General features: G+C 44.2%; 4 protein-coding genes across 6 annotated transcripts in view; 2 read left to right on the top strand and 2 right to left on the bottom strand.

Moving 5' to 3' along the window:
- Positions 1-368: 368 nt before the first annotated feature.
- On the bottom strand, positions 369-886 carry LOC136515165 (cysteine-rich receptor-like protein kinase 6). The gene is made up of 2 exons (XM_066508838.1): positions 643-886; positions 369-577 (listed from the first exon to the last, which is right to left on the bottom strand). Exons 1-2 carry the CDS (start codon positions 884-886, stop codon positions 369-371), a joined length of 453 nt encoding a protein of 150 aa, XP_066364935.1.
- Positions 887-4985: 4099 nt separating this feature from the next.
- LOC136516351 (replication protein A 70 kDa DNA-binding subunit C-like) lies at positions 4986-9102 on the top strand. Its single transcript, XM_066509732.1, has 2 exons — positions 4986-5361; positions 6454-9102. The coding sequence occupies exons 1-2, from the start codon at positions 5075-5077 to the stop codon at positions 8915-8917; spliced, it is 2751 nt and encodes a 916-aa protein (XP_066365829.1). The 5' UTR covers positions 4986-5074; the 3' UTR covers positions 8918-9102.
- The window catches only part of LOC136516349 (disease resistance protein RGA2-like), a 43475-nt gene continuing 24427 nt past the window's right edge, over positions 5295-24342 (bottom strand). Inside the window, exon 9 of one of the 3 annotated variants that reach the window (XM_066509725.1) lies at positions 5295-5337. The gene's annotated coding sequence lies outside the window, so the exon portion shown is untranslated. Of the gene's footprint in view, positions 5338-12067; positions 12090-19514; positions 20021-24342 lie in introns of those variants that run through there. The other 2 variants (XM_066509729.1, XM_066509726.1) reach the window with 2 other exon arrangements.
- On the top strand, positions 9641-11887 carry LOC136516352 (uncharacterized). Its single transcript, XM_066509733.1, has 5 exons — positions 9641-9758; positions 9935-9975; positions 10095-10169; positions 11334-11438; positions 11534-11887. The coding sequence occupies exons 2-5, from the start codon at positions 9958-9960 to the stop codon at positions 11648-11650; spliced, it is 315 nt and encodes a 104-aa protein (XP_066365830.1). The 5' UTR covers positions 9641-9758; positions 9935-9957; the 3' UTR covers positions 11651-11887.

The raw sequence follows: 24342 nt of genomic DNA, 5'->3' as shown, positions 1-24342 counted from the left end.
GCCACACGGTCCATCGCTCCAACGCCTCCAACTTGCCCTTCACGCTTGTAACCGGTCCATCAAGCCAAGTTTTGTCTCGATCTTCTCTACCTTAGTCACATCATTCAATGTCATGTCCCATATGCAATAAACTCCTTCATCACATGTATGAGCCTTGCAACATATCTAAACCATTTTCATCATCATGGCATGAGTTGCTTACATAAATGTACTTGTGGACTAGTTATTTGTGTATCTCACTCAAACACATATTAGTCCACCTAAGATTATCACTCAATTAATAAAACCAAACAAGGACCTTTCACATTGGCACTGCTCCGGCGTTAGGTCTTGCATGCACTGCCTGAGCGTGAGCATGTTGGTCGCCTCTAGCAGGCCATGGCTGTGCCGTATCTGCTGGCCACGATGGCCACCATGTTTACGAGCCGCCCGAGTTGGCTAACGAACGCGTCGACGTTCCTACCGCTCAAGTTGTTCATGTTCCACGTGATCATCTGGTTTGCAGAGTTGTCGTAGCTAGAGAGGAAGTCACGGTCGAAGAAACGGAACATGCACTGATCGTAGTACATCGTTGCGTCTTTGGTTCCGACACAGATGGTGGACAACGTGAGGCTGAGCACCAACACGAGGCATGAAACGCACTGTGGTCGCCGAGGAAGTCCCCGCGACAGAGCACGAGCCCATACGCCGTGTACGGGGTGTCGCCAAACGCCCGTGACGCGAAGCCCGACGCCTTCACGTTCCCTGGTAGCTCGTAGGACAGGTTGGTGTGGTTGGCCTGGAACGTGCTGCTGGACCGCATCGAGTTATAATAGTCGTACGTGGGGTTGCAGATGTAGGAGAATGGTCTGGCCACCCACCTCGCCTTGCCATCGCTCGGCTCCATCGCTAGTGTCGTCGAGATAGCGCCGATGACGAGGAGGAGCAAGGGGATAAGCATCGCATGCATCTATTGGACAGTTGGGGAGGCTGGTGGTGATCTGATGCATGCTGCTGTTAGCTACGTGCGTGTCGCACGTGCATCTGTGCTAGTAATAAGTATAAGTATCGGTTTATTACTTATCTTTCATAACTTTATTGGATATGTAAAACTTATAGGATCCTCTCATGAATGGTGGGAGAAAGCTAGTAACGCCATTGATGGGTTGATGAGGCAATGAGTCAGTTCCCTCGTTATGCTTGGATCTTGGATCTTATGGAACCATTGCGACAGATACGTCTTTGATGGAGTAGCTCCAAGCATAGCTGGCACCCTGGTCATCGATGGCGAGGAACACTGGTTGTGGTCTTTGGTGGGGGCTCGAGGGCTATCACTCTTGACTGCCCCCTCCCTGGTGGATAGAGAGTTAGGGCGCGTTTGGCTGGGCTCCCGTCGGCTCTAGCTCCCATACTGTAGCGTAACTGTAGCGCGCAGGAGCTGGAGCCGGAGGAGCAAAAAAACGAGCTTCTCCGGCTCCGGTGCTGCCAGTGAGAGAGGAAAGGAGGAAAGAGAAAAACGGCTCTGGTGAATACTGTCGCTACAGGAGATGAACATGGGAGGAGTCAGAGGAGCCGGAGCCGCTCGGAGCCCAGCCAAATGGGCTCTTAGCTTGGTAGTGGTCGCCTTGTATGTTTATCACGGGTAGGAATATAATCGTTTGAATGATGGGTATGCGAGTGAGTGTGTGTGATGTTTGTGGGGATGTATGGGTTCTTGTCCTTTTTTCTTTTTAATTAATATATAGCCGCCATTTGGTTCCTATGAGACTTTTAGAATTTGGATAAAAAAAATCTCAAAATTATAGACTCCCATCCAAACAGACTAGATTATAATGAATTATAATACAGATACAGAATCAAATGAAATATGCTAGATTTTTTAAAATCCGATTTTTGAAAATCTCTAGGAAGCAAAAGAGCCTATAATGACGTAAACTCTCCCGTGTTTTCGAGAGAGAAAAAAAACCGACGTGACATTTTCTTCTGAAAGAATCAGGAGGGGTTTTGCCCCTATCGTGAATTTTTTAATCTGAATTCTAAAAATCTCCTAGGAACCAAACGAGACTACAATGATACGATGTAAATTTCAGGACATACAAGTTATAGAAAGATTTTTTTGGAGCTAATTATAAAAAGAACTTTTTTTTGAATATAATTATAAAAAGAATTTGATACACAAGACCTTTGGTTGTCTATTTGGTCACGGTTTACCCGTTGGCAATTTTACGAGGCTATTCGGCTGGCCTAAAAAAAATCAAAATACTATTTCGACTAGTTTGTTTTGAGAAAAAAAAATACCGTTATGATAGGAAGATACTGTTCATATAAACAGTAACCACGTTAGTGGCTGGCCAGCACCCGCCAGCCCAGCCAGCCAGCCGAACACCCTGTCTTTGCAGCACTGCAGCTGTGCTGGTACGGGTACAGAGTAGATTTTTTTAAGAGTAAAATGCACCCTGGGTACTTAAACTATTGGGGCATTACCATCTAGGTACTCGAACTGAAAAAGCTACCACCTGGTTACTTAAACTATGGGGGCATTATCATCTGGGTACTCGAACTAAAAAAACCTCCCACTTAGGTACTTAAACTATTCGGCCATTACCATCTGGGTACGCGAGTGGGCCGTCGCCGCCGCTGCAGAGTGACCAGGAGCGCGGGAAAATGAATTTTGATTCTTTTTCTTTTTCTGAAAATGGATGAATAGTGTTGGAATTTGTTATTTTTGTAAAAAAAATAATTAGAGCTCCAAACATTCTAAATTTTTTTGTGTAGCCTCTATATGATGTACTCTACCTAGAAAAAAATATGAAACTTGGAAAATGAATAGTTTTTGTATGTTTAAAAATTACCTCTTTTAATTAATAAATAAACTTCCATAAATTTTATAATTAAAATAAATAAATGTCAAAAAGAGGCGGCCTAACTGTGTGCGAGCGAGCAGGCGAGCACAGGTAGGCCGCCTCTTTTTGGACATTTATTTATTTTAATTATAAAATTTATGGAAGTTCATTTATTAATTAAAAGAGGTAATTTTTAAATATACAAAAACTATTCATTTTCTAAGTTTCATATTTTTCCTAGGTAGAGTACATCATATAGAGGCTACACAAAAAATTTTAGAATGTTTGGAGCTCTAATTATTTTTTTACAAAAATAACAAATTCTAGCACTATTCATCTATTTTCAGAAAAAGAAAAAGAATCAAAATTCATTTTCCCGCGCTCCTGGTCACTCTGCAGCGGCGGCGACGGCCCACTCGCGTACCCAGATGGTAATGGCCCAATAGTTTAAGTACCCAAGTGGGATGTTTTTTAGTTCGAGTACCCAGATGGTAATGCCCCCATAGTTTAAGTATCCAGGTGGTAGCTTTTTCAGTTCGAGTACCTAGATGGTAATGCCCCAATAGTTTAAGTACCCAAGGTGCATTTTACTCTTTTTTTAATCCTGTGTGGGCACATTTTTATCAAAAAATTAGATCTCGCTTTTTAAGGTAAGATTAGTGTAGATATAAAATTACGCATTTACTCCTACTCTATCATTCTAGAAATTTAAAACAATGGTTACATTCTGTAATGTTCTCTTATGGATAAATAAAATATGATAGTTTTTAGACACGTAGTGAGATATTTAAAAGGTGGGTCCTATTGAAAAAGATTTTCCAGTATGTTTGTTTGTTGGTTTCAGCCAGCCCAAACCAGCCAGTCAACAGTGTTTTTCTCTTACAACAAACCAGCACTAGCCAGTCAAATCAGCTCAGAAACCAATCAGCGAACAAGCCGTTCAAGTCTATATTTAGATGATGTTTAAATTTATGGGCTAAAGTTCATGGGTGTCACGTCGGCTGTTACATGAGGTGCCATGTGGAAGTGTTCGGATAATAATAATAAAATAAATTACAGAAGTCATCAGAAATCCACGTGACGAATTTATTAAGTCAAATTAATCCGTCATTAGTACATATTTACTATATCTTTCCTGTAGCACCACATTGTGAAATCATGAATTAATTAGGCTTAAAAAATTAATCTTGCAATCTGTACAATTAATTATTTTTATAGTCTATATTTAATACTCTATGTATTCAAACATACACATACGATGTGATAAAGACTAAAGTTTAAAGAGGAACTAAACATGACCTTACATTTTTTTAGATAAGATTTAAAACACAACATTACATTCTTTTTGGCACTGAGGCATAGGCCATATTTAGTTTTCAAAATTTTTTGCCTCCTACAGTAAAAGAACATGTTTAGACACATGCATGAAGTACTAAATGAAAAAAAACTAATTGCACAGTTCTCTGCAAAATCGCGAGATGAATTTTTTAAGCCTAATTAGTCCATGAAAAACCTTAAGTGCTACAGTAACCCAGCATGTGCTAATGACCGATTAATTAGTATCATTAGATTCGTCTAGCAGTTTTCTGATGGGTTCTATAATTTGTTTTTTTATTAGTATCCAAAATCCTCTTCCAACATTCTTCCAACACATCCGAGGTGACACCCAAAAATTTTCAACTCCACAGCTAAGGCCTGGTTTAGATTGTAATTTTTTGCAATCTGGACACTGTAGCACGTTTCGTTTGTATTTGACAAACTTTGTCCGATCATGGACTAACTAGGCTCAAAAGATTCGTCTCGTGATTTACAACCAAACTGTGCAATTAGTTATTTTTTTTACCTACATTTAATGCTCCATACATGCGTCTAAAAATTGATGTGACGGAGAGAGAGTGAAAAAACTTAGAATTTAGAGGTGATCTTGACAAGGCCTAAACACACCCGTAGCTTCTTCGGCACACCAGACACACAGTGTGTAGCCGTTGCCATCTCTCTGGCTTCTTCGGCACACCAGCGAAGGCACAGCATCATGGGCCTGTACGATAGGCTCCAGCCCACAAAAAAATGGGGGCATTTCCGTCTTTTCGCGTCCAAAATTTTCCCTCTCGGCGGAACCGCCGCCCGCCCCCTCAAATCCGCGCTAACCCTCGCCCCGTTCCGTCCCCCTCCCCCCTCCAAATCGAATCGGCCCCTCTCCTCCTCCTCTCGCCTCCCTTCCGCCGCAAGATTCACCCAGGCTCGCCAGCGCGATGGCGGCGCAGCTGACGCCCGGCGCGGTGGCGGCGATCTCGGAGCACGCCGACGGCGGCAACGGGACGCTGCAGCCGGTGCTGCAGGTGGTGGACGTGCGGATAGTCCCCAACGTCAAGGGCCCCACCAACCACGAGCGCTTCCGGATGCTGCTCTCCGACGGCGTCCACACGATGCAGTCCATGCTCGCCACCGCCGAGAACGTGCTCATCCACAACGGCTCCATCAAGAAGGGCTCCATCATCCACCTCCACGAGTTTACCTGCAGCACCATCCAGAACCGCAGGTGAGGATTCATTAGTTAATAATCCTGCCCCGCGCTCGATTACCCCATCCCAGATTCGAATCTCGCAGATTTGTATTCTTTTGTTGCGTTCCTAGTAGTAGTAGAAAGGCTGAATCTTGGTTTGCTTCCCGCACGGTTCAGTGATGTAAAACATGCAGTGTATTAGGCTCCTGCCATATCGTTAGGGGCGACATTTCCGTACAAGATTTGCGGCTACCGCTTTGGAAAGATAGATTGGGATTCGGTGGTGGTAGAAAATGGTATTTGGGCGATGTGGTACTAGGGTTTATGGTCATTCCAGTCCAGACTCACGGAAGTCTTGTTGATTGTTTTTTTTTCCCACTATCTTTAGATTAGCCTCGGACTAGGTTAACTTCACTGCAATGGAGTCCAGCCAGTTCTATTCTTGTTTCTATTAAGGTTTGTGCTTCTCTGCATGTGTTTTTTTAACCCTTTGATCCCTACAATGCACATTGATGTTATTTTCCCTTTGTCATTAGCAATTTTCCAATTTCCACTGAAAGAAAACCATCAAACAGGCAATGGTTAATATGCAGAGTTTCTTTGGTTCTGTATAAACTTTCTATACTGTTGATGATGATCCTTAGTGCAGTGAAAGGGTGCTGTAGTTTTGGGCTATCCGAAAGCTCTTATTCTGGCATCCATGTCAAATCAGTGAAACTGTCACAACACATTCTGTTGTGACCATTCAAATAATTCTTAAGTAGCTCTTTTAAGATAGGACGGAGTCTGAACCTTGTATACTCTTGTGGGAGTTACTAAAGTATGCACAATTATAGATTTCTAATGAATTACCATACATCAATAGAATCTGAATCTACTGATTATGTATGCTGGGTTTTAAGATCTGAAGTGGGTTAATGTTGCTTCATGAATGTTTCAGGAATCGTTATTTCCCCAACTTCTTTGGTTCTATAACTTGAGTCAATTCTTGGAAATACCTATTTCTGTTAGAGCTGACTGGGCATCTCATAAAGAGAAGAATATCATATTTGAATGTTAGTTTGTTTACACCTTTTTGTGGCTTGCCTCTTATCAGTTGAGTTGACCATGCCTTTATCTTTTGTTCAGGATCATTATTATTATCAAACTTGATGTTCTGCAAAGCGAGTGCACCATAATTGGAGACCCCAAAGCCTATGATGTGAGAATCCAACCTAATGAGCAGGGCACCAACTTTGCGGCCAATGCTGCTCAAGCTAATACCGGAACATATTCCAGTGGCCCTGGTATGCTGGGATCTTCTGCTGCTCCAAGGCCATTGCAAGATGCTAATAATGTACCATACGGATCTTCTGCTGCTCCAAGGCCAGTGCAAGATGCTAACAATGTACCATACGGATCTTCTGCTGCTCCAAGGCCAGTGCAAGATGCTAATAATGTACCATACGGTGGATCCTATGGTGGTTATCAGGGTACGGTGGGCCCTCCAATTGGTCGTGCAGTAGAATCTGTTCCCAATGTGGCATCTGGTGTCTCTTATGGTACAACTTCAGCACATAATAATACAATGAATGTGGGCATGGTGCAGTCAAACTTGCAGCAGCCTTCACTGAACTCTCACCAGAACCAAAGGTTTGCAGTTCCTTCCATGGCTGGTGGCAGTGGTGCTCCTGGGAATACATACGGCCAACCTGCACAGTCCTTTTATCAGCAACCGCCTCCAGGGCATATGAATAGAACCCCTGTGTCTAAGAATGATGCAAGTCGTCTTGTCCCAGTGGCTCATTTGAACCCCTACCAATACACATGGACAATCAAGGCTAGGGTGACTGCAAAGACTGATCTCAGGCACTACAACAACAACAAAGGTGCTGGAAAAGTCTTCTCCTTTGATCTCCTTGATGGACAGGGTGGAGAAATCCGTGCAACATGCTTCAATGCGCAGGCTGATCAGTTTTTTGACCTCATTGAGGTTGATAAGGTGTACCTGATATCTAAAGGGTCGGTGAAACCTGCAAGGAAGCAGTTTAACTCTTTGAACCACGAGTATGAAATAACTCTGGATTTCAAATCATCTATCGAAGTTTGTGTTGATGATGATAGCAACATCCCTAGGCAGCAGTATAATTTCCGGCAGATCAGCGAAATTGAGAACCTTGAGGCAGGTGCTATTGTGGACTTGATTGGAATTCTTACATCAGTTGGCCCTTCTGCCACAATAATCCGAAAGGTTGGTGGCTCGGAAGCCCAGAAAAGAACTCTTCAACTGAAAGACATGTCTGGTCGAAGCGTAGAAATTACCTTATGGGGGAAGTTCTGTGATGCTGAAGGCCAGCAGCTGCAGTTGCAGTGCGATTCTGGTTTGAATCCTGTTCTAGCTTTGAAAGGTGCCCGGGTTACTGAATTCAGTGGTAGATCTGTGAACACAATCGGCTCAACTCAGTTAAAAATAGACCCAGACTTTCCTGAGGCTGAGAGTCTGCGGCGATGGTATGCAACTGAAGGGAAGACAGCTGCTTGTGTTTCTTTGTCAGGGGTAAGTATGGGCAGGACTGATGTCAGGAAAGCAGTGGCTCAGATCAAGGATGAAGATCTGGGGCGATCAGAGAAGCCAGACTTTATCACTGTTAAAGGTGCAATTTCACATCTGATCACTGATAATTTTTGTTATCCTGCTTGCACCATGGAGGTGAATGGTAGGGTGTGCAACAAAAAGGTAATAAATAATGGTGATGGGACATGGCAATGTGACAAATGCGACCAGAGCTTACCAAAATGCGAGTATAGATACTTGCTGCAGTGCCAGATCCAGGACCACACTGGGGTCACCTATGCTACTGCATTCCAAGAGGCTGGTATCGAGATCGTTGGCCACAGCGCCTACGAGCTCTACAACATAAGAGAAGAAGACCCAGAACGATTTGCTGAGATCTTACAGGGGGTTCGCTGGCAGCAGTTTCTATTCAAGCTGAAAGTCAAGGAAGAGACCTTTAATGATGAGCAGCGTGTCAAGTGCAGCATTACGAGAGCGGAGAAGCTGGATCCAGCAAAAGAGAGTTCTTACCTTCTGGGGGTAATCAATGGCCTATTGCAGGATGATACTGGCTCACCTTCTGAGGCGCAAGGCGCCATGGCCTATAATGCTGGTCTCAGCAACACTGGTGCTGGACGAAGCGTGCCAACCTCCAACAGTGCCTACACCACCAATATGAGTGGTCCAATATATGGGGAGTCCGCGAACCAGTTCGCGCAGCAAGCAAACACGTATATCGGGGTGCCCACTCCAGTGTCGGTGACAGGGAATGTGCACACCTGCATGTCTTGCGGGTCAAGTGGGCACAACGCGCAGAACTGCCCTGCAGGCATGTACAGGCAGCAGCCTGCTGTGAGAACGGCAAGCTCCTACGGCTCTTCGCAGCCTCGTAACGCTGGCCCCAGACCGTGTTTCAAATGCAATCAGATCGGGCACTTTGCTAGCTCTTGCCCACTGCTGGCCCCTGCCCCCCAGCAGCAGCAGCAGTATCGGAGCGGCGGCGCTTCGTCAGGTGGTTATGGTCAGCAGCAGCCCTATCTTGGGGCTACCAACTACTGAAAGTCAGTATTGGATCAGGCGTGATATTGGTTTTGCTTTAGATGCCTGTCCTGAATGGCATCGCTGCGTCTATCTATGTAGTGTAGATACAGAATGTTCCTTTTGTGTTTGTGTGTGAAGTTGGAACCATGTATCTCTCGGTACCTCTAAATGTTTTTCGTCTTATATATGGTGTGGTAAATCCTCGTTGCTGTGTCAGTTCTGTTGAATTCGTGGTTTGTCCAGCTTAATTGACTCACTGTATGGTGGTTGTAAATTAATGCAACTCATCTTTAGATTGTCAGCAGTTCATTTTGGCTCCAGGTTCATCTTATCTTCTATGTACTCGAGTTAATTTTCTTCTTTCTTTATGTTTTTTTACCCCCGACATATACGATTGATTTTTGGCGATACAAACATTGTTTTGAGAGGCGAAGCAAATACCATGAAGCTGCACAAACTTTTTTTTTTTAAAAAAGAAGCAGCACAAGGCGTAATAAGTGCCATGTTCGTTTGGTTGATAAGGCATGACTGAAAGTACTGTGGGCTGATTTGGTGTAAGAGAAAAATATTGTTCGTTGGCTGAAAAATACGGCTTATAAAACAAGCGAACAGGTTTAAGGAATATGTTTCTAAGACGGGCCCAATCCATCACAGCCCATCAGCCAATTATGGCTTGAAACTGCACAAGGCCGAAACAATATGTTCCTGGGCCGGCCCAACCCAGCGCCATTGTGATAAAATCGCTGCCAGTTCGTCTTCCTCCAGAAAAACCCTCTCCTCTTGTCCGCCCAGCCTAGGGTTCTTCCTTCCCGACGCGCCGCCGCCATCTCGCCGCTCCGACTCGCCTCTGCCCGCCCAGGTAATTTCCGGGTTTCGGAGTGTAGATCCATGCGGGCCACTTAGAACTTTTAGCCCGCCAACGATAGGAACCAGCATACTCGTAGAGATTTTTTTTTGGTTACCCTATATATGGATCTGAGAACTGTGTTTCGTTCGAGCGAATAGTTAGTGACTTCGTGTTTAATCCATGTGCAGATTGACGGCTCCACTTGGATCCCATGGCGGAAGAAACCAATGTAAGCTGAAAAAAAATTACTGCATCCCCCTCCCCCGGATGTTGCTCTCTTCTTTCTGGTGCCGTGAATTAATTGTGATTTGGTACTTGTGTGGTTTTCCTTTTCCTTTGTCGAAACAGGTAAAGAAGGAGGAAGAGGAGTTCAGCACCGGTCCTCTCTCAGTGCTCATGATGAGCGTCAAGAATAATACCCAGGTTGGTAGATTTCCTCTGGAAAATTCAGTGTCTCCTTCGCAGTCTGTCTACATTGACTTTACTTCTCAAGTATGAAAATATGTATGTGCTGGTGTTTTTGTTGTATAATCTGGTACCATGATGTGGATTATAGTTATGCAATGTGCCTGCTGTCCAGCTGTGTCAATATGGTTAACCTTAGTTGGCTGCCTCCTGCTCTTGGTAGTCCTGGAACTTAGATCCATTGTTAGGTTATATTTGACCATAGTTTTTGTGTATCCTCCATCCAACTTATGATCGTTTGTGTTGTATTTGAACCTTCTTATTTATTGGCTGAGACAAATATAGTTCTGTGCAGCAGCCTGAAGCTCCTGCTTCACCAAATCATATGGCTAGTAATCTTCTTAGCTAAGACATGTTTATTAGCTGTGGTTCCCAATTGTTTACTAAACATGTCCCTCAGCTGTGATTCTAACACTATTTTAGTCCGTGGAAGTGATGCACTAGTGTGTAGTCGGTGTTGTATTCTTGTTCCCTTAACTGTGATGTGCACATGTTTCTTACCTTCCGTGCATGGAAGTAATGCGGTGGTCTTGGTAGCCAGTATTGTATCGCACCATAATTTGGCAGTTTTGACTATAATGCTAGTACCTATCTGTCTTAGGTTTCTGTATCTATAGTTCTATACTATCTATTTTTCTGCATTATTGCTACGGTTCATTTATAATTTTTTAGTCATTTCCATCATCAAAGTTGGATTAATTTGCCAGGAACTGTTTTCTGAGTGGCACTAGTGATTTATATAAGCTGATTTGTTTGATGTTAGCTCCATTCAGCCAAAATAAAAATTGTCATGCATCCTTATTTCTTTCATAAATTGCAAAAGTAAGATTTACTATTTTTGTAGTAACTGAATTGCTTGCTTAGTTGCTGTCAACTGCCAGACAATCATGTTTCCTTGGTCCATATTTTTTCCACCCATTTTATCTAAAAATGTCCATGTATAAACCTAAGCCATCGTTTCCTGTAGTGTGATCGCTATGTCATTGTTACTTAACTGATATATCTTTGTTTCTCTCATGTATCACATATTATGTGTCTGGTGTCAGGTTGCATACTGCTGACTGCAGATAGTGCTTTTCAACTGCTCCTTGTTCTGATAATGCATTGCCTCTTATGTCTTAGGTTCTTATCAACTGCCGGAACAACAAGAAGCTGCTTGGTCGCGTGAGAGCCTTTGATCGGCATTGCAACATGGTTCTCGAGAATGTTAGGGAGATGTGGACTGAGGTATGTTGAACGGTCGCTTACCTTTTGTAAAGTTTCCCTTGCTTGGACTGCTGTGTTCATTAATCATTTGTGAACACATTTTACCTGTGTTACAGGTGCCAAAGACCGGTAAAGGCAAGAAGAAGGCTCTTCCGGTGAACAAAGACAGGTTCATAAGCAAGATGTTCCTCCGTGGGGATTCGGTCATCATTGTTCTCAGGAACCCGAACTGAGTATCTTGTACACGTGGAGAGTCTATTTGCTAGTACGCTGCTATTGAGTAGTATGTATGCCAGATGCTCAAAACATGGGAGTGTAAGACGCGACATTTCCTGAACCAGAATTCGCTATGTGTATGTTGATGGTGGAGGATTTAACTTAAAGGCAGGATGCTAGGGCTTGGTTTTACCTCTTGTAGCCGACTTGAACTGGATGTTTCTTTGAAGTAGTAACAAACCCCGCTGCATGAATCATTGGTTCCAATCTGTGAGTCGAGTTGTTAATGGCACACTGACTGCCAGATGTATGCTTGGTTATTTGAGTGCAATAGTAACTACCGCTAGCTTGTCTCAAACACACACACACAACCTTCACGGTCGAATGACACTATTTTTTGTACAATGGACAGTTCAGTGGGCAACTCATGATCAGCAAATTATCTGTGACCTATAACTGGCGTAGAATTGGAAAAAAAGAACACTGAAACAAGTCAGGGCATAAGGAACGATAATGTTGGAAGACGGGTTTTTGCTGTTATAGATGTTCCTTTGGCTTCTTGCATGAATACATGAAGAGCCTCAGAAGCAAACCAGTCAATTGCATTAACCAGGGTACGGAGTTAACACATAAAAAAAGAAAGAAAGAAAAACCCTTGACATGTATACAATGAAAAGAGCTCTTATATAATTGATGATGCAACGAGGAACATAGTTTTTAAACATGAACAGTTTGAAAGTTTTACATAACTGAAAAATGAGATGGAATTGTAGCTTTTATGAGCACTGCTACAAATAATCTTCAGAGAGCAAAACACTTAAGAATCATGTTCGTGTCATGTGATTTGAAAACTCTGAAGTGCACTTCTTCAAAATCTAACCTTTACATCTGCCTCTCCCAAGTCCCAACTTCATTCAGTTGTGGCGTTGGCCACATTACTCTGATCAATAACATTTTTTTGAATAAGACAAATCCTTGTCTCATCAACACCTTTCAGGGGAGAAAGGACATTCAGGAATAGATAATTAGAGATACCAGGAGTCAGGAAATAACCGATGGATCTTATGCCAGGCCTTCTGAGTGAAAAAACCAAAGCTTGGTTGCATTGATGTTTGTTCACCAACACATTTCAGCAATCATTTCGGATGAAAAATTCACGTGTATATCAAGGCAGCATGCTAAGTTCAGATGAAATAACAAATTTCATCTAGCAAAGGAAAACACAATACATGGATGTTCTGCATCCAAAAGAAACAAGAGAAGGCTTTTGTTGCACATTTACTCATCATCAGTAAAGCATATGAAGAACCCCAACATTTGGTCCCTGCTCGCTGGCCTGAGGGTCCAGGGGTGGAATGTAGCAAAGGATGTGGAAATTGCAGATGCACCTCTTGGTGAGGCATCAAATGAGTTAAATTACTGCTGCATTTTGAACAATGAATCTCTTGAGCAAGCACCGCTAAAACAGCTGGCAAAATTGTCTGATGTAGTCTGATGGCTCAACTATTACAACCTTGCTTCTGAGAACACTGCTCTCATTAAAAGGCTTATTTTCACCCACATTGTATACACGTACTCCAAAACAATGAGCATTAAGAATATTCTTTGTGCTTACATTCAGAGTGTTAGCCCATTAACTAGTAAGATCTAATCTCTTAGCAGATACTACTGTGAACTAATGATGGCCTCTTTTAGATCAGGAGTATCATAAGGCTGTTATTTGTGATTTTCTGTGCACAACCTGACAGTACTAGCCTGGTTGGGCATGGACTTCACAAGGCACAGCGTTTGGTAATATGACTACTGTAGGAATCAGAATGACACTGAAAATGTCCGTTAACACTCCTACTTATCTTACAGGCATTGAGTCCCAAACCATTGTTGCCAATAAAAGTCTGCAACTAAGGATTATACTATATAATGGGGGTCATTATCATTACTTTTTCTGTAGCATGATCTATGTGGTGGTAGTGGTGCTATGAGGCCCAGTTGTGGTTGCTACCTTACTCTGATCAAACACATTGAGCAAACTGAGCTGGATTGCAGTGATGTTGTACAAGATGAAAACCAAAGCTGAACATAAACCATCACATGAGAAATGAGATACAGTAAGAACCTTTTCGCATATCCATATCAAGGTAATAGTAATACTCATTCAGAGAGGAAAAATCAGGACATGAAGAATTCATGCATTCATTCATCAAAATTCCAAATTTGCAGTGTGTGTGGGAGTATAGATCACTCCTGGCCTTGCATTTCCTTCCTAACAACTGCTACGCTCGTGAGTCTTACGGCGTCGTGTTTCCTTTCTATGGATCATCACAAGGTAAAGTAAAACTAAGCTACACCGACAGAAGAAGTGAAGCAAGGAAGTAACTGTCGAGAAGAGCACGGGTGGATCAACCGATCAATCGTCGAATGCTGCCGACGACGAGGAGTCGGCAAGGTGGGGGAAGCGCGCGGCGGTGGCGGTGGAGAGGAGGAGGTACTTGCGGACGCAGGAGCGGACGCACTCCTCCTCGCGCTTGCCGAGCGCCCGGCGGTAGAAGGAGACGACGCAGTCGGAGAAGCAGCGGTGCGAGAGCCAGTTGTACAGCCGCATCCTGCAACGAGGGTGAGGGGAGGGAGGGAGGAGCCGTCACTCGTCAGCCACAACTCACGAGCAAGGAAGGGGAGCAGATGGAGCAGCCGCCTCTGCCTCCTCCTCGAAGGGAAGACAAGTAGAGATCGAGCAAGGGAGGAGGAGGGCGTACGCGTCTCGGGTCTGTAGGCCGTCGGCGATGGCGTCCAAGCGCGCCTGGTCCTGCTCGTCGTCGGAGGCGGCCGTGGCGGCGGCGGCGGCGTCCATGATTCAGCTGCGTGTTTCTTTCTTGGAGGACTGGAAGGGAGACAAGGGTAAAGCAAACAAGACAGTCACACAGAGCCTACTAGAGCAGAATGCGGCGGCCCATGGGGCTCTTTGGGCCGGCCCGTTCTGGAAAGGGGCGAGTCCGGAAAATACTTGTGCCGATTTTTCATTTATATATTTTTCTATATTTGTTTTTTTTGCAAAAGTAAGTTTTCTATATTTGCTATATTTAATTTTTGCAAAAAAGGTCTAAGAGAATCTCTAGGATTTTGGTATAATTTACTTGCTAAACTAATAGAGGTAGCATTAGAAAATAGCAACCTTAAATTTAGTTCTTCTCCAATAGTCTCCTATAATAACTTTCTAAACGATTTTGTATTGGGAACTCTAAACTATGTCTAACTAACTAAATATTTTTAATGGTTTTTTAATCTCTTACCGCTTTCTCATATGGAATCCTTTATTTTCTTAATTACTCATACGTTCAATTTACTTTGATTTGGTCTCCGGAGAAAAATATCGAAGCGGGCACAAATATAGACTTATAGAGTTCCTCTCGACCGCGGAAGCCTATGAATTGGAGAGTATATTTGAAAACTTTTTATTTTTAAGGAGTTCTTTTATCAATATGTTGGATCCGAGGACACCTTTTTAAAAAAAATCAAAATAAAAAGTCGTTTACAAAATTTCTAGAGATGTTGCAAGTAAAAAAACGATAATGCTCTCTATCGAGCGTCCTTCCGACCAGATGGGACGGACCCGCCTACCCCCGCGCCATACGCCTTGCGCCTTGCGCGCCTTGTGCCTCATGCCTCGCGCGCCCCACCCACGCCTCATGCCTCACGCCACGCACTGCTCTCGCCTCGCGTCGCCTGCGCCTCGCGCTGCGCACAGCCGAGGTCTGACCTTCGCGCCATGGCATCGAGCTCTGTGCCAGCGTTAAGCTCCGTGTCAACGAGTGTCCATTGGGGGCAGCAAGTAGATGAGCACATGTTGCAACGTATGTTTTATGCGTTTCAGATGTATGTTACATATGTTTTATCTGAATGTTGCAAACGTAGATCTGGTATTGCATCTGTTGCAACGACTACACACATATATTGCAAATGTATGTTTCCAATGTTTTCAGCTGTTTCAAACGTATGTTGCAAGTGTTTTATCTGGATGTTGCATATGTTGCACTGGCTATACATGTATGTTGTAAGTGTGTATTTTAAATGTTTCAGCTGTTTCAAACTTATGTTGCAAGTGTTTTATCGGGATGTTATGTATGCTGCAGCGCCCATACACATATGTTGCAAACGTATGTTTCAAGTGTTTTATTTAGATGCTGCATATGTTGCAGTGCCCATACAATTATATGTTGCAAACATATGTTATAAATGTTTCATCTGCTTCAGACGTATGTTGCAGCAGATGCTTTATGTTGCAAGTGTTTCATGAGCAGACGGGAGCGAAAGCAAGCGCGGAGAACAAAGTTGCATCTATGGGCATGGCAGTAGGCGCGGAGCACGAAGCTGCATACATGGACGAGCAGTAGGCGCGAAGGACGAGGCGAAGCGGAGCATGAAACTGCATCTATAGGTTGGCAGCAGGCGCGGAGCACAAGACGAAACAGAGTACGAAGCTACATCTGTAGGCGTTCTGAGAGTATCATTATTGAAAACGGGCGGAGAGCGAGCGTGGACGTCCGAATGGACGCCATGTCTGAACGTCCATGCGCTAGTCTCTCCATAAAAATATTTGTAAAGATATACTTTTGCCGCCCATTGAGTCGCGTTATTTTGATTCCCGCCGATTAGAGCGGCGCTAAGAAGTACATCTATCAAATTGAGTTGCGGAAGGTCGCTTAGCTCTGCACGTAGGCTTTTTGTTCTTTTTTATTAATCCACAACGAATAACTAGGGGCCCTAAAAAAACATTATGGTCTTCCAAGTAGATGTTAAAATTTAAGTACGACCCATTTCACCTGTATCTCGTATCACAACTTTTGCTGTTTTAAAATTAACATTCTTCCTAAAATGCTAAGTTTGAGTTTTCGATCGATCAGCAGCTTAGCCCGAAAATGTTTTTTAACAATTCAGGAGGAATTGTATAAATTTATAGTTTAAAAAATAATACTTTATCATGTTGCAAAGAAAAATTCAAGAGCACCTTTGTCTTGGTTTTCCATGGTGCAAAGCAAACACCCCCCTTTCATAGAAGAATGGAGACAACACTTTTTTTTAGAACAATGGACACAACTCTTTGTGTAAAACAGTATATCCTTTTGATCATCTTCTTTGTTGTGTTTTTTTTGTTTTTAAACGCTTTATAATATATTTTGGTTCTTCTCCTCATTTTAATATATAATTAGTAGGGGAAACCCCTACTGTTTATTATACCTTAAAAAAAAGAGGGACCGTGTATATATATAAGCAAATATTTTGGGCCAGAGTCTGGTGATATATATTAGTAGTGAGGGGAAGGGAAATGTTTTATTCACCATAACTTTGATGAGCACGTACCCATACATGATCACATTGACCAAGGAAAAGGAAGTTGCATGGCAATGACATCCAAAATAACCGAAATTAATGCAAATGAAATTAGACAATGATATTAAATTATATTCGTAGAACATAAAAAAGCCAACCTTCACATGGGAAACAAGTTTTAATGATAATATCACATACATATATAAGGCCAGTCTTAGTGGGAGTTTCCCAAAACAAACCGATGGTCTCCTCTATGTGTGCGACGAATGATGATTGACATTTGTCAAGAGGTTTTAAGCTTTTGGTGGTGCTAGCATGTTGTTTATATGTGTGCATAATATGTTTTTGCTAACCGGAAGGTATTAGAGGATCGAAGATGTATCTTTGGATCATGATGTGTGGGTGTATGGATGCGATATGATGGCAAGCAGATGCGTTGTGAAGGACAGGCTAGGCACGACACTGATGGACTATGCATGTGGTAGCATAGGGCGAGCTGGTGGTTTGGCATGGATATTGCTTGGTGGTGGGCGAGACGAAGCTTGGCACACTGAAGGGACTGTCTAGTCTGAAAAGTCATTGTTGGAGATCCATGTTGCTCGCAGGAAGAGTATTAGAAGACATATGGACAAAAGGATGATGAACATGGGGTTAGCCAATTAAGGACCATGGCGCCATGACACTTTGCGGACGCCAGGCACGGGTCTACACCAGGATGATGAAGATGGAGAAGGTAAAGTCAAGGAGAAAGGTGAAGGCGTTGGGTCCTTGGCAAAGGCCGGGTATGCATTAGCCTCAGTGAGTCAAACCTCACGGGGGTGTGCAAGATGTTTTTTTGCTAGTTTAGTCCTCAATACAGGGCAGGGATGGTTTGGTGGTTTATGCCTCAAAACCACATGCGACAAGTTGACTATTTTGGGCCTCGAAACCAAGGGTGATGGGTCAGAAGATGCGTGGTGTCATCATAAAGCTTGCACCAACAAAGTGAAATCATAAAGGCGTTGGGTCCATTGGATGCACCAACAAAAATCTAGACAGTTTTACCCCTAGGTATTTGGATGGAGTGCTTTATTTAATTACACTTTAGAAACAACCAAGTGCCTATATAGTGGGCATGGATAGTTGTGGGGAACACGCCTTGGGGATTAGGCTCTAATTTGAGTGGTTGAGAATTTTGCTTTGCATAAGAGAGAGGGAGAGAGAGAGAGAGAGAGAGAGAGAGAGAGAGAGAGAGAGCAAAAGAGGCGGGGCTTTTGTCCTTTGAGTTTTTTACCACACAAAGTTTTGGTTTGCTATGATTCGCTGGTACCCCAACATCTAGATCTAGTCCAAGTTTTGATTTTGTGCTCCAATGTCTATCTCCCTCAACTCATAAGTTCTTACCTTTTGCATAATTTCGAAGCCATTTTTATAGCCTTTGTCTCTTGATTTGATTTTGTTTTGGGCCAAATTTGTTTATGGATTTAGGTATTTGCATACATTAGAAAGATATCTTCGTCATCAGTTTATCCAATCTCCTCCAATATTGGTTTGCCCCCCAAATTTTTTTCCATTCTCCAGGGTTTCATGAATTTTGCAAAATCGGAGCTAAAATGCTGATATTTTGGGACTTATTGGTTGGAAAGGATTGTTCATGATGTAGGAAGGCCATGCTTAAAATTTGGTTTCAATCATATTTCATTGGCAAAATTAGCTACAAGACATGAAAAGTGAAGTCGTGTGGCAAGCAACCATCGGAAAAAGTTCAATTGGCCAGCGAACACTTTGAAAATGTGTTAATTTGCCTATTTAAATAATATTTTTGAATAGAGAAAGATGATGAAATATTAATTTTGCCTTTTTTTCTTCCTTCTCCATCCCCTTCTTCCCTTCAGTCTTCCACTGCCTGCCTCTACAATTCGGCATGCGGCCACACGCGAGGTGCACAGCTTAGCCTGGCACGACGTTAGAGAGAGTGGGGCAAGGTGGAGGTGGCTCCAGATAATGGTGGGCACCCGGGACACGGCAGGTGGCGAGAGCTTGGCGACTGCACGTGGCGGTGGGCACGGGGATGTGTAGGGCCAGTGGCGCTTTGCGAAGCAACTAGGGCGGCAACACATGGTGTCTACAAGACGGTAGCGGCACATAACGAGACAGCGTGGGCAGCAAGGCATTGAGCCGCAACGCGGCTGAAGGACACAAGGCGGTGGCATGCGTGTTCGGTTGGCAAAGGAGCCATGGACCCACCTCTCTGTCTTCCTCTTATTCCCTACATCCTATGTCTCCACCTTCCTCTCTTTCCTACATTCTATGCTACGATTTTCCTACAACCATTGAATATTATTTGACTGTAGATAATTCGTGAACTCTCGTAATAGGTATAACCAAAAACTTATGCCAGTAGCGAGCCAGTCCATTATCCAAGTATGCGTAGAGCAAGAACGGTGGTTTCATTACATTCCAAAACTTTGGATGACAAACCCATACCGCATCTTGGTGCGTTCTGAGCCTGAGCCTAGGCATGTCACGCTACGGCTCGGCTCAGGTCCTTTGTCTCTCTCAATTTCACAATAGATATACCACAAAGCTAACTATTTGAGTAAAGTCAACACTTGATCAAAATTACATACAGAACTATTTGATCAGAATTACATATGGAACTAACATTTGAGTCGACAAGTGCACTTTCTGCCTCTAGAAACTCAACCCGCACCTCAAACCCAGACCGCACCTCCTAGTTGGCGGACCAGAGCACGGACATGACCTACTTCCTATTTAATCCCCAACTCCACCAACATTTACCTTCTTCCTCTTCCCCTGGTTCCTTTGAGCCATTCCCACTCTTCACTGAGCCACTGAGGCTCCACCATGCCCGCCTCCGCCTCCACCACCCTCACTCGCTCCCGCGGCTCTCGTCGCCCCTCCCGTCGTTGGTGCCGGTGCCACCGTGACTCTCGTTGCCCCACCACACTAGGACTCAAGTAAGTTCGTGAAGGAGCAATGGCCGCCGACCCGCCACACTAGGACTCAAGTGGTGCTCAATGATGGAGCCAAGGGGGGCTAGTATAGGCGCCATGGCCCCCCTAACATTAAAACAATTGTTTTACTTAGTATATAAATTAATTATCTATATTTATATTTAAAAAATATGATAAAAAATCTTATCATATATACATATTGATGTCTTCTAAAAACAAAATCAAACAAAATATAATTAGAATAAAATATTTTGATTTCTCTAAACTTGTTTCCCTACTAATTATCTGTATTTATATTAGAAAGATACGATAAAAAGTGCTTGTCATATATATTGGTGATTTAGCATTAACATGACATGGGCCCACATGTCAGGAGCCACCCCTTCCACTCTCCTCACCACAGCGCGACCCATCCCCACTCTTGATCCCCATCCTCTTCTCACACTGGCTCCTATCACGTCCTCCATATAAAAGGAGTACCGGCCTAACCGAGCAGAGAACACAATACACACACGCACAAGTGCACATCTAAGCCAGTGAGGAAGAGCGCCAATGAAGGCTTTAGCAGCTTTGACCATCATCTCGCTCGCCAGGCTGCTGCTCACGGCCGGCGGCCATGGCCCATGGGAGCCGTCCCCAGCGGCACAGCGCCATTAGCTCCCCCAGCGGGGCTGACGCTGCCCCCGCCAGCAACCCTGATGGGGACCACATGCCACTGCGAGTGCAAGACAATGATGGCTAAAATGTCCCTCATGGACAAGATCATGCTGGCCTGGGCGGCAGTAGCGACAATTTTGCTACTCGTGTCCAATTAGCTCCGTTGCACACAATGGCCTGTCTACGATGCTGGAACCTGAAGCCGCCTAGGACAGGTGTAGGGCTGAGATGGCGGACTAAAGGGGTGAATAGTCCTTTTTAAAATCTAATCGCACCGGTTAACCGAAACAAGTGCGGAATTAAAACTATCGGTTTAGCCAAGACTACACCCCTCTATCTAAGTTCTCAAGCACCTTATAAAGATCCTAATTAGACAACAAAGGTGCCGGGTAGCTAGAGCTCACATAATCAATTCTAGTAGCAAGGTCATACAAACCTATGCAACTAGTACTCAAACAACCAGGAGAGCTCCTACACAATTCTAGTAAGCAAAAGAACAGAGCCACTTAAGGTCACTAGCAATGCTCAATAACAAGGCTACACAAGCCAAATTATAGAGCGTAAATTACTTAGCTACACAAACTAAGCAATGTGACTAACAAGGTTACTTAAACCAAATTAGCCATGCAAGGGAGCTACTTCTATGCAATACAAGCAAGAAGGTAATTAGCAAGCTACACAAGCTAACTAATGATAAGAGCAACTACACAAGCACAATATATATGAAAGTAAATACAAGCTTGTGTATGGGAATGCAAACCAACGGGAGGAACAATATTGACACAGTGAATTTTCTCCTAAGGTTCACGTGTTTGCCAACACGCTAGTCCCCGTTGTGTCGACCGCTCACTTGGTGGTTCGGCGGCTAATTGGCATCACCCGCCAAGCCCACACGTCGAGCGCCGCAAGAACCTACTGAAAGGTCCTTGTGTGGTTTTGGTAATTGAGTGACAACCTAGGTGGACTAATTGTGTTTATGTGAGATACACAGGTGATTAGTCCATAGGTATATATGTGTGAGCAACATATGCCATGAAGATGAAAATGGCTTGGAGATGTTGCAAAGCTCACACATATGATGATGAAGGAGCTCATTGCACATGAGACATGACATTGAGTCATGTGATCAAGGTGGAGAAGATCAAGATAAGACTTGGCTTGATGGACCGGTTGCAAGCGTGAAGGGCAAGTCGGAGGCTTTGGAGCGATGGACCGCGTGGCAGTGAAGCTTGAGCAAGACTTGGCATCAATGGACGAAGGCAACGGTGAAAAGCAAGTGAAGTCAAGATCGATGAACCAATATGATCATGTGATGATATGAAGTGGATCATATCATTGTTGATCATATTGGTGCATGTGTTGCATCAACATTGGAGGAGATGGAATAGAATGCGCAAGGCAAAGGTATAACCTAGGGTATTTCATTTCACCGGTCATAGGTGTGTAGAGAAGTTTATGACCGGGTTTAGGATAGATGGCCATACTATCAAGAGGGGCAAACTTGTTTGCATATCGGTCATCTAGTGCCACTCGAGTGATCTAACTTTGCATTGTCGCTAGGATTGAGTGGCGTGGCAAGTTGAGTGGCTAATCCTTTAGAAAATGATTGTGAAAATGCTAACACACATACACATGGTGGTGTACACTTGGTGGTGTTGGCACATTTGCAAAGGAGAAGAAGTTGGAGTTGATGTCGATCAACTCGGCGATGAAACGGAGGCGAGAAGGGTTAGGAACTCCACCGGTGGATTGTTCGCCCGTAGAGTGCGGACAGTTCGACGGTGCCACCGGCGCCCTATATAGAAAAGATAGGGTCCCACAGAGTGGACTAGACTCTAGTCACACAGTGACCGAACACTGGGTTCCAGCGTTCGGTCAGTAGTGGCAGTCAGTGGGCAGGCGTCAGTCATCGACCGGACACTGGCACTAGAAGTGACCGAACGCTGGCTATGTGCGTCCGGTCAGGGTGATGTGTGATGATGCAGGAAGAGTAGAAAAACTAGAGAGTTACCGGACGCTGGCACTACGTCCGATCGTGATCGACCAGACGCGTCCGGTCATGTCTGGTACCTTACTGGAAATGACCGAACTCTGGGGTTGCTGCATCTGGTCAGTTCAAGCTGCTGTGTCCGGTCAACATATGACCATTGAGATCGGGCGAACTATATTTGAAGCAGGAGACACGTGGCGTGCATCGCACGACCGGATGCTGCGGTCCAACGTCTGGTCGATCGGACCGAAGCGTCCGGTCGTCTCGACTTTTGCCCAGTGAAGGGGTAATAGCTCTATTTGTTCATGGGGTTATAAATAGAAGCCATGGCCGGCCTTGGGCCGGTAGCTTAGCACCCTCATGCCTATGTGGCTTGTGTAGGAGTGCTTGGATGCTCTCTAACTCACTTGTGCTTGCAAGAGTGCGAATCGATTGTGAGTGAGTGTGATTCTAGTGCGTTGCATTGTGAGATTGCATCGAGTGGCACTAGGTGATCGAGTTGCAAGCCGGTGGTGCTTGTTACTCTTGGAGGTTGCCACCTCCTAGATGGCTTGGTGGTGGTCTCCGTCGAAGCCCGCAAGAAGCTTGTGCGGTGCTCCGGAGAAGAGCTTTGTGAGGGGCATTGTGCTCGCCCCGTGGGAGCCGTGAAGAGCAACTCTAGTTGAGCGTGTCATTGAGCTACCCTCACTTTTGGGGTAGGTTCTTGCGGTGCTCGACGTGCGGGCTTGGCGGGTGATGCCAATTAGCTGCCGAACCACCAAGTGAGCGGTCAACACAATGGGGATGTAGCGTGTTGGCAAGCATGTGAACCTCGGGAGAAAATCACCGTGTCAACCTAGTTCTTCCCGTTGGTTTGCAATCCCCTTACACAAGCTTGTGATTACTTTTATATACATTGTGCTTATGTGGTTGCTCTTGTAATTAGTTGGCTTGTGTAGTAGTTACCTTCTTGCTTGTGTAGCATAGAAGTAACTCCCTTGCGTGGCTAATTTGGTTTGTGTAACCTTGTTAGTCACTTTGCTTAGTTTGTGTAGCTAAGTATTTGCGCTCTCTAATTTGTCATTGGTTGCCTTGTTATTGAGCATTGCTAGTGAGCTTAGTTGGCTTTGTGCTTTTGCTTACTAGCATGTGTAGGAGCTCCCTCATTGCTTGAAATACTAGTGGCATAGGTTTGTGTGACCTTGCTCCTAAAATTGGTTAGGTGAGCTCTAGTTAGCCCGGCACCTTTGTTGCTTAATTAGAATCTTTGCAAGATGCTAGAGAACATAGATAGAGGGGTGTAGTCTTGGCTAGATCGATAGTTTTAATTCTGCACTTATTTTGGTTAGCCGACGCGATTAAGTTTTAGAAACAACTATTCACCCCCCTCTAGTCGCTATCTCGACCCTACACCTACCCACAAGTGAGGGTAGTTCAATGACATGCTCTACTAGAGTTGCTCTCCGCGATGCCCGTAGGGTGAGCACAATCCTCCTCACAAATCCTCCTTCGGAGCACTGCACAATCTTCTCGCGTGCTTCAACGGAGTCACAAGCTACCAAGCCATCTAGGAGGTGGCAACCTCCAAGAGTAACAAGCACCACATGCTTGTAACACGATCACCTAGTGCCACTCGATGCAATCTCACAATGCAATCGCACTAGAATCGCTCACTCACTCGATCGGATGAACACTATCAAGCACAAGTGAGTTAGAGGGCTCCTAAGCACACCTACACAAGCCACCAAGGCTCAAGGGTGCTCAGCTACCGGTCAAAGGCCGGCCAACACTTGTATTTATA

Source organism: Miscanthus floridulus, chromosome 17 (assembly GCF_019320115.1).
Source record: "Miscanthus floridulus cultivar M001 chromosome 17, ASM1932011v1, whole genome shotgun sequence".
NCBI classification, from domain to species: domain Eukaryota; kingdom Viridiplantae; phylum Streptophyta; class Magnoliopsida; order Poales; family Poaceae; genus Miscanthus; species Miscanthus floridulus.
Note: the sequence above shows the minus strand (reverse complement) of the source record. Positions and strands in the feature narration are given on the sequence as shown.

Coding starts and splice junctions, on each gene's coding strand:
- LOC136515165 (XM_066508838.1), bottom strand. CDS start 886: ATGGAGCCGAGCGATGGCAAGGCGAGGTGGGTGGCCAGACCATTCTCC. Junction 578..642: donor GGACTTCCTCGGCGACCACA/GTGCGTTTCATG, acceptor TCGGAACCAAAG/ACGCAACGATGTACTACGAT.
- LOC136516351 (XM_066509732.1), top strand. CDS start 5,075: ATGGCGGCGCAGCTGACGCCCGGCGCGGTGGCGGCGATCTCGGAGCAC. Junction 5,362..6,453: donor AGCACCATCCAGAACCGCAG/GTGAGGATTCAT, acceptor TCTTTTGTTCAG/GATCATTATTATTATCAAAC.
- LOC136516352 (XM_066509733.1), top strand. Junction 10,170..11,333: donor GCGTCAAGAATAATACCCAG/GTTGGTAGATTT, acceptor CTTATGTCTTAG/GTTCTTATCAACTGCCGGAA. Junction 11,439..11,533: donor TTAGGGAGATGTGGACTGAG/GTATGTTGAACG, acceptor CCTGTGTTACAG/GTGCCAAAGACCGGTAAAGG.